Raw genomic sequence first — 12,827 nt, forward strand, 5'->3', positions numbered from 1 at the left:
TGTCACTCAGCCGTCCACGCACCCCGTGGACTGTCACTCAGCTGTCCACGCACCCCGTGGACTGTCACTCAGCCTTACACGCACCCTGTGGACTGTCACTCAGCTGTCCACACACCCCGTGGAATGTCACTCAGCCGTCCACGCACCCCGTGGACTGTCACTCATCCGTCCACACACCCCGTGGACTGTCACTCAGCTGTCCACGCACCCCGTGGACTGTCACTCAGCCATCCACACACCCCGTGGACTGTCACTCAGCCTGACACGCACCCTGTGGACTGTCACTCAGCTGTCCACACACCCTGTGGACTGTCACTCAGCCTTACACGCACCCTGTGGACTGTCACTCAGCTGTCCACACACCCCGTGGACTTAGCTTACAGACAAAGCAAACCCTGACCCCAGCTATCACATGAATGAGCCTTGAGCCTTGACTGTCTGTGAAATGAGCCCCTCACTTAGATGAAGCCCGAGACAGAAGGGAGAAGGGCGGTGGCCAGGGGCCGGGGATGACAAGGAGTCAATGATCAAAGGGCACTGGGTGTCATCTGGGGAGGAAGAAAGGCTCTCCAGGTGGACGGTGGGGACCATCACACAACACATCAAGGTCAACCATGCCCCTGTGACCCAAACTGAAAAAGGCTGTTTTCTATAAATTTCACCATTGTAAAAAAAAAAAATTAGGAGAAAAGCAAACTGCTGGTGCTGTAGCCTCACTGGGGAGGGAAAGGCAACCTGAGAGACGGCGGCTGGTCCCATGCCGGCTTTGCCAGGCAGCCGCAGGGCTGTTGCCTGATGCCCCACGTTTTGCTTCTTGATGTCAGTCAGTTCTGCTTTCTGATGCTCTTCCCGCCTTCCCTGCCCCCTCCCCAGGCTCAGTGCAGCTCAGCTCGTGCCATCCGCCTCCAGGGGCTCTCCGGCTTGCTTCCGAATTGCAGGCTCACAAGCACGGCACCCCACACTAGCGTGGAGGCCTCTGAGTCGGGCCGAGGCTCCGCCCTCCAGCAAGGGCCTATCTCCACCTCCAGGCCTGGGCTGCGTGCCAGCGTCTGGGCCCCTGGTGTGAGCGCAGAGGCTCTGGGTCTTCAAGCCTCGTGCACACAGACGCTCTGCAGCGAGTGCCTCCAAGGCAGCCGAACGTGGAAACCACGCCAGGAAGAGTCACAGATCACCCAGCACCCAGCAAGCTCCCTGGCTGCTCCCAGAGCGAGAGGATGGTGCCCCTCTGCCCGCAGGCTGAGCCCCAGGCTCCCGGCTTGGTGAGCTCCCACAGGAGGCCCAACAGTGTCACCCTGGCTATCAGAACAACTTGCTGGCCACAGGCTTCCTCGGGTACCAGCCCAGCTCCCGTGGGGCCGAGCACAGCAGGGTGGCTACAGCGGCGCTAGGCAGACATGAGGCCATGTTGGGGTGAGGGCAGGGAGGGGCACAGGGCACAGGAAGCAGCAACGGCGACCCCGGCTGATGGCTGAGGCACAGCAACTGTGGCCCTCCACGCCAGCGTCATGCCAACCCTCACACCAGCCTGCAGCTCAGCTCGGAGGGAGGGGACAGGTGGCTGGGGCCCCTGTGCTGTATGGCGCAGGCAGGAATTGGACTCTGTTGCCTCTCTGGCTGCCCGTCTTGGCCGTGCCGGTCTCAGCACACAAGCGCGAGGTCGGTGCTGGTCCCCTGGCCGGGGTGGCAACGGAGAGGCGGCTTTCCACCGCGACAGGGTGCACAGGTGGAAAAAGACGCAGGGGCCAGTTTCCACCCCAGATAATCAGACCCCAAATCACCTCGTGTCTGATCACTCCCACTGCAGCCGGGAGCTGGCAGCCTCGTCGGAGCTGGCGGGGTGGAGGGCACAGGCCCCCGCCTTGGGGAGAGGCCCAGCAGACCCACTGCCCAGCTTGGGAGAGCCCCGGGCTGGTCCTCCAGGACCTGGCACCACCACCTCACACCCAGCATGCCCTCTCCCGTGCCCCAGGGGCTCCTGGACTCAGAGCTACTCTCTGTAGGCTTGGGGTCCAGGTGAGCACCCTGGGGTCAAACCCCGGGCTCCTGTAGGCCCTGGGCCCCTGCCCTGGGAGTGGCCATGGCCCCTGCCTCTGCTCACTTAGCCACCATGCCTGCCCTCTTGTCCTGAACCTCCTCCTCAGGCCCGGGGCACAGCTTCTTTCGTGGGTGGACCAGGCCAGCTGCAGGTGGCTGCAGGGAGCGGGGGCTGAGTGGCACAGGACAGCGCTGCCCGAGGCCCTGTCCAGCACAGCTCTCAGAGGAAGACCCCAGGTCTGGGGTGGGGCAGGGGCACAGCCCTTGGGGTGTGGAGGCCACGATAGGACCCTGCACTTACTGCGCTTGTCCTGTGACACTGCTCTGAAGACCCCCACGGAGGCTGCCTGGACACAAGTGTGGCAGTGTCTGACTTCAGTTTGCTGTGTGGCTCTAGGCCATCCCCTGTCCTCTCTACCTCAGTTTTGCCTTCTGTAAAATGGGCCAGGAGCTGGCTGAGGTCTCCTATTAGGCAGGAAGGGAGAAATCAGTCCATGTGTGTTTGAGAAGGGCCTGCCCAGACCCTGACAACCTGCCAGGTGGTCCCAGCCACACCCCCCCCACTCCCCCAGGGAAGCTCCCAGAAGAATTCTCTCTCCTCAGCACCAGTGGATTACCTGACCTGCTAACACGGGGCAATAAAACTTCACAGACGGCCTAGGGGAGGGCCCTCTGCCTGGCCCCAGCAAACCTGGGGGGGAATTTGCTAGTTTATTCTCAACAAGCCCTTTGTCCTAGAGGAGGAGGAGGGGGAGGAGAGACCTGGACTAAACAAAGACAGCGCTGAGCCGCCTGCCTGGCCGGCCAGGTGTGTTCTCTCCATTTAACCACGGGCCTCGCTCTCCCCAGTCCAAGCAACTAGGCGCTTGCTCTCTGTCCCTTCCGCTCTGACGGATGCCCTGTCCCCAGTGAAACCTTGCTCTCTGTCTCACGCCTGGATTCTTTCTTGCGTGAAGGAAGAACCCCACGATTTCTCTGGTGACACTGAACAATGGTGCGTGGACTCTCAGGCAGACAAGCGCTGTGTCCTGGAGGGGCCCAGCGAGGCTGCTGTGACCCAGGGAGCAGCGCAGGCCTGGGGGAGTGTGAGCTCCGTGCCAGGCCCCAGGGTGCAGGGAACAGACAGCCGTGCAGAGCAGAGGCCCTGAGGCCGGGCCCGGCGAACGTCTCCAGAGCGTCCCTGTGTGCCCAGCACCTCCTGAGCCGCCGCGCCAAACCGCCAGGCCGTCCCTCACAGACTGGGCAGCGTGGAGAAGCCGTCCCCACTTCAGCCTGGGGCGGCCCTGGAGGGCATAGGCTCCTGAGCCTAGGAGCCTGGAGGAGCCAGTGGGTGGGAGCTGTGACCTTTGCCATGGTGGGGGTGGGGGTGGGGGGATGGGTTCCGAGAGGAAAGGGGCCAGTGGGACTGTCTGTCCCCTCTGAACCTCTCCCCCGTCCCTGTGGAGCGTGAGCTCCTTGGTTTTGGGTTGGGCAGCAGAGGGAGGCCCTGGGCAGGGACAGCAGGAAGTAGCTTCCCCAGGCCCCGCCCACATGTAGGCTGTCGTGGTGTCACAGTCTCAGGGGTGCCAAGTGAGGCCCCCTGCCTCAGCTGGGGCTTTGGAGCCCAGAGGGACCCAGGGCTATGTGAGGCCGCGGGGACCCCCAGGCGCCCCCTCTGCAGGACGGGGAGAGGCCATGGCTGGTGTCTCCTTGGGTGGGAAGAGCAGGTGCCGGAGGCAGGAGGCTGTGCCGGGGCTCTCCCCACCAGTGTCGCCAGCACGGCTGATGGCAGCGACAACACAGTGCCAAGCCCCTCGGGCTCAGAGAAGGGGAGTGGAGGCCCAGGGTCACACAGCTGTGCGTGGTGGAGCCGGGACTTGAACCCGTGCTCTATCCACTACACCCCGCTGCCTCTCATGGAGAAGAGGCAGGGTAGTGTAATGGAGAGAGTGCGGGCCGAGCGGCAGTCACGGAGTCGTCCTAGGCTCCCTGGAGGCGGCGGCAGTGGTGGCAGGTTCAGCTCCCCCGGGGCCAGGCCTTCCGCTCGGCGGGCCCTGGGTGTGGGCAGAGACCTAAGAGGGTTTGCAGGTGTCTGGGGCAGGCGCGTGCTGTTTATGACCTGGGGCGGGAGTCCTGCTGCATTGCAAAGATGCATTGCTGGGTGCCGCAAGCTGGCCACGCAGCCAGACAGCACGGTGGACCGGTCCTTGCCGGTGGCCTTGTGCCCAGGTGGGGAGGGGGTGCCGCTAGGATCTCACTGCAGCCCTGCCCCGGCCCCTGCCCTCACTCTGGGCCTCGGCTCCCCCAGCTGCACACTGGGGTGATGCTGGAGTTCTCAGGGGTCTTGGAGCTCCCCCCAAATGCTGCGTGGTCAGGAGCCTGGGCCCCTGCCTCTTATGGCAGAACTCTCCGCTTTGCTGGGACTCTCACGGGGGATTCACAAAGAGTGTGAAAGAGGCGGGAGGGGCCGGAAGTCCTGGCTGCCAGGTGGCTGTGCGGTGCCAGGACGCCCGTCTCCACGAGCCACGGCCACACGCCCAGGGGCCGCGCCTGCCCCTCGGGGATGACGACTGTGCCAGTGCAGGGTCCGCCGGGGTCGTTTCCTGCAAGTTCGCAATGCTCTTAACGCAAGAAGCCAAACACCCAGGCCTGGGCCAGGGCACACGTCCTCAGCGCCGAATGCCTGCCAACGCAGAACCATCAGGAGGTGGCCTGTGTCCCTAGGAGTGAGCGCCATGGAACCATCAGGAGGTGGCCTGTGTCCCAAGCAGTGAGCGCTGTGGCCACGAGGTGGTGCCTGTGCAGCAGCGGGGTTGGGGGGGGGAGGGAGGGGGGCGGCTGTGCTCCCCCTGACCGACAGCCCTGCACGGCAGACACCGTGGGGGCAGTTTCCCTGACGCCTGGACGTGGGTGTGGAGGTTCAGGGTGGAGGATGGCCCAGGGCAGCAGCCTTGGTTTGGGGGCGACCTTGGTTCTCTGGGCTGAGCCAGGGCCACAGATGCCGTGAGGGGCTTCTGAGATACCACAAGGTCCCAGCCCCTCTGGGTTCCTCTGGGGACACCTGGAAGCCCCCACAGCTCAGGGGAAGGCCACGGTGTTGGGTCAAGTGTGGAAATGAACCCCAGAGAGGCCATCAGGTAGGGAGATCAGAGTCCTGCGCAGACGCAGTCTAGGAAAACTCCCTGGAGGAGGCGGCTCCTGCAGGGGGGAGGTGGGGAGGGGCTGGAGGGTTGGAAGGAAGGGTCGGGCTGGAGAGGCAGGGAGGGAGGCGCTCGTGACGAAGCCGGAGGGGGACACCCTTTTCTGGAGCACCCAGACCCAGGAGCTGCGGCTGCCCAGGAGGAGGAAGATGCTCGCTGAGAGGCAGAGCCGAGGTGGGAGCCCAGGCCTACCGCGGCCCGAGCTCAGGCCCCACCCCTGCAGAAGCACCACCTCCACCCTGCCACCCCCACCTGCTCCTGGGGAGATGTGCAATGACGAGCCGGCACCAAAGCGAGCTGTCGCCACAGCTTAGGTCCTGCCCAGCCCGGCCCCTGATCTTCCTAAAGCAGCCTCTCCCACCTCCCTCTGCAGGGCAGGGCTGACCCAGGCCCCTTCTCGCAGCCTCAGCTCTCCGCTCGCCGTGGCCCGTGGTGAGACAGCAGAGGCCGTCACGGCGGCATCTGTATGTCTGTCTGTCTCTGCGCGGCCCAGCGCACGGGGCCCAAAATGTAAGCGGAGCTGAAGGTGGTGACCACAGGGTGGGTTTCGCTCCTGCTTTTATCCTGGTTTGTGCAGTGCCGCACACAACCCACACCCCAAGGTGGTGTCTACGTGAGCCAAGCACCATGTGGAGAGGCATGGGCTGGAAGGCAGGGCCCAGGCACAAGGAGGGTGACTGTCACAGGCTATGGTGGTCAGGGAGACCTTCGTAGAGGAGGGGGCTTGGGCGGACAGGCAGGCGTTTGGTGAGCAAGGTCAGAGGAGGACCATCTGGGAGGAGGGAACGAAACAGGTGGCTCTGGAGGTGCAGGTGAGGGGTGGGGTGGGTGTGACCCCAGGGCTGGGAGCGGCACTGAAGGCAGTGTCTACAGACCCTGCTCACACAAGCATGATGGGGAGTTCACTACCTCGCAGGCAGGCTCTTCCGGCCCAGAGTGGCTCTGATGGTCCCAGGATTCTTGTTCCATCCCACATCCTGATCCTGGCTGACTCCAGCCCTTTCCTGTCTTTCCCCAGGAGCCTGGGCTGAGCCGCACTCCCGGCCCTCACCACACGAGCAGCTGGATCCCCGCAGCTCGGGGCTCTGGCTGGCCTCCCTCCTCCATCCTGTGGCCGGGGGCCATCTCCGTGGGGCTGACTCTCACTCCTTTTTCGCCACCCTCCCAGCGCACTGGACTCTGAGCTACATGGGCAACCTCCCCCGACCGGCAAGTGTGCAGTCAGCAGAAATGCACACAAATCCCTGCCCTTGGGCGGCTTCTCCATCTCTCCGTCTCTCCATCTCCATCTCTCCGTCTCTCCGTCTCTCCATCTCCGTCTCTCCATCTCCTGGTCTTTCCGTCTCTCCATCTCCCCGTCTCTCCATCTCTCCACCTCTCCGTTTCCCCGTCTCTCCGTCTCCCCATCTCTCCGTCTCCCCATCTCTCCGTCTCTCCGTCTCCCTGTCTCCCCGTCTCTCCGTCTCCCCGTCTCTCCGTCTCCCCGTCTCTCCGTCTCTCCGTCTCTCCGTCTCCCCGTCTCTCCGTCTCCCCGTCTCTCCGTCTCTCCATCTCTCCATCTCCATCTCTCCATCTCTCCGTCTCTCCGTCTCCCCGTCTCTCCGTCTCTCCGTCTCCCCGTCTCTCCATCTCCCCGTCTCTCCGTCTCCCCATCTCTCCGTCTCTCCGTCTCCCCGTCTTTCTGTCTCTCCATCTCTCTGTCTCTCCATCTCTCCATCTCCATCTCTCCACCTCTCCGTCTCCCCGTCTCTCCGTCTCCCCATCTCCCCGTCTCTCCGTCTCTCCGTCTCTCCATCTCTCCATGACGAGCCCGGGCTGCCAGGGAGGTGCAGACCCAGCGAGCCTGAGATGCAGGCTCAGGGGCCGTGGGGCCTCTCGGGATGAGGCCTCTCTTGCCTCAGTGCTCACCAGCTGCCCGGTCCCGAGCTGGCCACCAGCCTGGGCTTCACAGGACTCCCTGGGGTTCCTCCGGGACCGGAGTGGCTGACATCTGTGCCCTGGGCAAGCTGTCCCTGTGTCTCCATGGCCTCCTAGGACTTCCTGCCACCCCTCCCCAGTTACGGCCCCTCTTGGGTAGGGAGAAGGGCCGCAGAGCCTGAGAGGTGCCTCCCTGACCTGCGCTCTCCTGCTGCCTGCCGAGGCCCTGCTCTGCTTCTGCATCTCCAGGCCCTAGGAGCCTCCGTTCCCCGCTCAGCGACCCCGCTCCCCCACAATGGGGCCTAGGCCGCCTGCCCACCCCTCTGCCCGTCCTGTCTTCTCTGTGTGCCCTTGGCACCTGTCCCCGCATCCCGGGCTCCAGTGCAACGCCATCAGCCCTGGATTCTGAACACATTCTCTGCCTAGCCCCCGCCAGCATCCTCCCCCTGCTCCAAACTGCCTGCCCCTCCCACAGGGGCTCAGCCAGCCACGCCCCCAGGTTGCTTGCCTCTCTGGGTCAGGCTGTGTTCACACACTGAGCCCTCCTGCACCCTGGGTCCCAGGTGGGCCACCTCCTCCGGGATGCCTGTTCCCTGTCTGGCTTTCTCACAGCCCCTCCCTCTCGCCTGCCTTGTGATGAGCTCTTTGCAGGTGGGGCTGTTCTGGGGGGTGGGGTGGGTCGGCTCCCCAGGGCTCAGGCTGAGTGCACAGTGTGTGTGAGAGGACTGGCAGGGGCAGGTTCACCGAGCCCTGCTCCCTGACAAGGCTTCTGCATGTTCCTGGGGGCAGGGTGTCGCCTCGGGCTGGGATGCCCACGCCCACGGGGCCTGCCCACTGCTCCCCTTGCCCCTGCCCCTGGCGCGAGAGCAAACATGGCCAGCTCGCTGCTGCTGGAGGGTCCCCATCACTCCGAGGGTCGCCACGCTCCTTGGAGCCCCACGTCTGGCCCTTCCGCCTTGCCACCAGCCCGCTGCACGCCCAGCCTCCGAGCGCCGGCCCCCGCCATCCCCTCTGCTCAGCATTTGCACCTCGGCTCACAGCGCCACCTCCCCCAGGAGGCCTTCCCTGCTCTCCCCTTCTCCCCCACTTCCCTGCTGGTCTTGTCCCTACCTGTACCCCCGCTCTGGAAGCTTTATGTCGCCCCCTCACCTCCCCCTGAGCCAGGCTCCTTGGGGCCCAGCGCCTGCACACAGTGGGTATCTGGAATGTTTGTCACTGTCCAGCTCCCAGCAACCCCAGTCCCTAGCAGGTAAGTTTCACCTGGTAGGGATTTGTGGTCAGTTCTATTCATTGCGGTAGCCCCAGGGCCTGGGCACGGCTGTGGGCACAGCAGGCCCAATGCATGCTGATGGGGGCTGAGCTGGCCACGGCCTCTGAGCTCCTTGGCCATGTGTCGGGGACCCCCCAGGAACCTCCTCCCGCCTTCGGGCTTTGGCTCACCTGACAGCAGCATCGGGTCCTTGTCCACGGACTTGCGCACCTGGTCAGACTCCCCGGTCAGCGAGCTCTCGTCGATCTTGAGGTCATTGCCCTGGATGAAGAGGCCGTCAGCGGGGAGCAGGTCGCCTGGTGGGAGGAGGGGGCGTCAGCAGGGGTGCAGGGGGCCCAAGACCCTCCCGGGTGAGACTGCGGGGTGGGGTGTCGGAACCAAGGTCAGCGGCAGGTTAGGGGTGTGCCATGGAGGAGGCTGGGGCTGGGACAGCGAGCCCGATGAGCGGGCAGGTGCCCTGCAGGGCTTCCTCCGTGTGGCTTGGGCTCAGAGCTTAGATTTCCCATCGACTCATTCTCAAGTCTCACTTAGGGTCTCAGAAATCCTTTTGTAAGAAGCTGGTCTGTCTTAGCAAAGGCTGTGGCCACGCCCAGAGAGACACCGACTCAGTATCTGCCCCCCACCCCCGGGCCTCTGCTTACCCAGGAACACCTGGGCCAAGCCCCATGGCGTCAGTGTGCACACCTCCCTTTTTAAATAAAGATTTATTTGAAGGAGTCACACACACTCTGAGAGAGAGAGAGATTCCCATGCGCTGGTTCACTCCGCCAACAGCTGCAATGGCCAGGGCTGGGCCAGGCCAGAAGCAGAAGCCCAGAACTCAATTCAACTCTCCCACGTGGGTGCAGGGGCCCAAGCAATTGGGCCGTCTTCTGCTGCTCTCCCAGGCCATTAGCAGGGAGTGGGCCTGGAAGTGGAGCAGCTAGGGCTTGAACCTGTGCCCATACGGGATGCTGGCTTCTCAGATGGTGGCTTCATCCACTGCACCACACTGGCCCCCAGCTCGTCCACTCTCCCATGGTGGTGTCACAGACCCTCAGTATTCGCCCCTGCACTTCCTCCTCCAGCCACCTATCAGCCACCAGATCAGGGATGGGAATGAGAACTGATCCCATAAACCCAGCCTGGGTCTTAGTGGGCCTCGGAGTATTGTGTAGAAAAACCTTTTGAGGCTGTTGCTGGGTCCTGAGTTGGGATCGATTAGTAATGTCTGCCAGGGGCGGCAGTGTGGAGAGTGGTGGCATGTGTGCCTTGCAGCTGCCATTCTGATTTAAATGGATTCTGAATCCTGTCTCCTCCAGGAAGTACCCTCCCACCTCCACAGAGCCTCAGGGATGTCTCGGCTTGCAACTGGACTTCCGAGGCTTCCGTCTTCCCTAGGCCAACCCCTCTGCCTCTGCCAGGCCCGCCCCACCTCTGCCCGGACACTCACCGTACTTGATCTGTGCGATGTCCCCAACCACGATCTCGGCCACGGGGATCTGGACCACTTGGCCGCCCCGGACCACCGTGAACTTCTGCTCCTGCTCGATGCGGCTCTGCAGGCCCCGGAACTGCTTCTCCTTGCTCCAGTCGTTGAAGGCCGTGACCAGCACCACACAGATGACGGAGAGGAGGATGGCAGCCCCCTCGATCCAGCCTGCCTCGGCCTCACCTTCGTCCTCCGCGCCTCCCTGTGCCGTGGCACATCCTGCAGCAAGTAGAAGCAAGCAGGCAGGTGGGTAGGGGGCAGAGGGGCTCACGGGCCTGGATCTAGAGCCCGGCTCGGCCTAGGAACAAGTGCTGGCAGTCAGAAGCCAACATCCGCACGCTTGGGTCGTCTGGTGCCAAGCCCCGGGCAAAGTCCTCCCCAGAGCACTTCCTCTGCCTGTCCCCCAGACAGCAAGCGCCAGGAGGGAGCAGCGGTGTGAGCCCAGGCCGTCTGGCTTCAGAACCCCAACTCAGCCCCTGGGGTTTCTTGCCTGAGCTCTGGCTGTGAGGTCTTGGGTAAAGGGCTCCCCTCCCTGAGCCTCAGCTGTTTCATCTGCCAAATGGGCAGATCATACCATATCTCAGGCACCTGCCGTGGGCACTGCATTGAACGGGGCAGCGGGGGAGGTCCGTGGAGCACAGGGAGGGGATGGAGAGAAGCCGGGTTCAAAGGAAGCAGGGAAGGGAAACGGGAGCCAGCGCTGGTGGCTTTGGGCCTCACGTGCTGTCCCTGTACCCTCTCTGTTCTCCCAGCCACCGCGAGGGGGTCTCAGGTGGCAGGGCTGGCCCCACAGCTCAGGCCTGCAGTCTGACCAGCGGTCCTCTTCCTGCAGATTGGGCCACACTGGGCCTGCCCTTGGCCAGTGCTACCGACTTCCACTTGTTTTTCAAGAATCATTTTTATTTATTTGAGAGGGAGAGGGGGAGGGAGGCAGGGGGGAGGGAAGGGGGGAGAGGAGAAGATGGGGGGAGAGAGAGAGAGAGAAAGAGGGAGAGGGAGAGAGAGAATATCTCTGGATCCCCATCTACTGGCTGACTCCCAAATGCCCAGCTCTGCCTCCCAGGGTCTGCACTGATGGGGACGTGGAACCAGAGGTGGAGCTGGGAGCTGAGCTGACAGGGACACAGGCACCTTGAACGCCGGGCCCAGCACCTGTCCCTCTTCTTCCCCATCTGCCGCCAGATTCTACACACTGGGCTGCCTCCCAACGGCTCCTATAACGCCCTGTGTGGAAGTTTATCCCAGAATTCCCTGTCGGGAAAAGTGCCATCTTCCTCAAGGGTCATGTCTTCCCCACCTTGCTCGGAACTTGAGCTCTGCAAATCCTTTGGCTTTCCTTCCTGCCTTGGCCACCAGGAAGCTCACGTCAAAGAGAACTCTGGGGCCAGTGCTGTGGCATAGCAGGTAAAGCTGCCGCCTGCAGTGCCGGCATCCCATATGGGCACCAGTTTGAGTCCCAGCTGCTCTACCTCCGATCCAGCTCCCTGTTACGGCCTGGGAAAGCAGTAGAAGATGGCCCAAGTGCTTGGGCCCCTGCACTCACGTGGGAGACCTGGAAGAAGCTCCTGTCTCCTAGCTTCGGATTGGCACAGCTCTGGCAATTGTGGCCAACTGGGGATTGAACCAGCAGATGGAAGACCTCTCTCCCTCTCTCTCTCTCTTTCTCTCTGCCTCTCAAATAAAATAAATAAATAAAAGGCGGGGGGGGGGGGGTGCCGCCTGCAGTGTTAACATCCCATATGGATGCTGGTTTAAGTCCTGGCTGCTCTACTTCTGATCCAGCTCTCTGCTATGGCCTGGGAAAGCAATAGAATGTGGCCCAAGTCCTTGGGCCCCTGCACTGGCATGGGAGACCCAGAGGAGGCGCCTGGCTCCTGGCTTCGGATTGGCGCAGGTCTGGCTGTTGCGGCCATCTGGGGAGTGAACCAGTGGATGGAAGACCTTTCTCTCTGTCTCTCTCTGCCTCTCTGTAACTCTTTCAAGTAAATAAATAAATCTTAAAAAAAAAGAGCCTTGTCACAGGAGCGAGGACAGCCAGTCTTGTCAGTCCCCATTTCTTCTCCTTTTCTGTGTTTCTCAGCTTGTGAGACGGAGCCCTCCTGGGTCTTTAAATCCCCTATGGAGAGTGGTCGTGGGAAAAGCTGACTTCGTGTCATTACCATCATTATCGTGTATACAGGAGCTGGCCCGAGGGACGTGGTTATCTGGTTCCTTGAGTGATTCTGGTTTTTGGGCGGGGGGGAGCGACAACAGACCTCAGAGACCACTTGCCCCATTTTAGGGACATGATGTCGCATGGGGACTTCCCGGAGGCTGTGACCCTGACGGTTCTGAGCACTGAGGGCGCTGGTCACCTGCGGCTGCTGTGCACCGCCTGGCAGACGCTGCATCTTAACAACAAAGGGAGGTGCTGAGGGCTCCCTAGGAATCAAACAAGCGGGCTTCTAAACAGTCTACGACATGACCATGTCTCATACGATTCACGACCCCACACATCCCACGTACCTATCTACCTTCCCACCCATCATCTCTCACCTACCCGCCCACCCACTAATTTCTCTGTCTACAACTTATCTGCCTGTCAATCTTCTATGTACCTATTAGCTACCTGGCCATCATCTATCATCTAGCTCTTTTTTAAGATTTATTTTTATTTATTTGAAAGGCAGTTACATAGAGGCGGGGTGGGGGGGGGGAGGGAGGGAGGGAGAGAGAGAGAGGTCTTCCATCCTCTGGTTCACTCCCCAAATGTCTGCAACAGCTGATGCTGAGCTGATTTCAAGCCAGAAGCCAGGAGCTTCTCCCAGGTCTCTTATGCAGGTGCAGGGGCCCAAGAACTTGGGCCACCTTCTACTGCTTTCCCAGGCCATAGCAGAGAGCTGGATCGGAAGTGGAGCAGCCAGGACTAGAACCAGTGCCCATATGGGATGGTGGTGCTGCAGGCAGTGGCTTTACC

The 12,827-nt window shown here is 62.3% G+C and overlaps 1 protein-coding gene across 2 annotated transcripts in view; it reads right to left on the reverse strand.

Moving 5' to 3' along the window:
* Nucleotides 1-12,827, reverse strand: part of ATP2B2 (ATPase plasma membrane Ca2+ transporting 2) — a 142,723-nt gene that overhangs the window by 50,876 nt on the left and 79,020 nt on the right. For both annotated transcript variants that reach the window (XM_062200453.1, XM_062200452.1), the window contains exons 4-5: nucleotides 9,833-10,090; nucleotides 8,571-8,696 (exon numbers count right to left, since the gene is read on the reverse strand). In XM_062200453.1, coding sequence (XP_062056437.1) covers nucleotides 8,571-8,696; nucleotides 9,833-10,090 — 384 coding nt within the window. The remainder of the gene's footprint in view (nucleotides 1-8,570; nucleotides 8,697-9,832; nucleotides 10,091-12,827) is intronic.

The sequence above is a fragment of the Lepus europaeus genome, chromosome 9 (genome assembly GCF_033115175.1).
Source record: "Lepus europaeus isolate LE1 chromosome 9, mLepTim1.pri, whole genome shotgun sequence".
In the NCBI taxonomy this organism is placed as follows: Eukaryota; Metazoa; Chordata; class Mammalia; order Lagomorpha; family Leporidae; genus Lepus; species Lepus europaeus.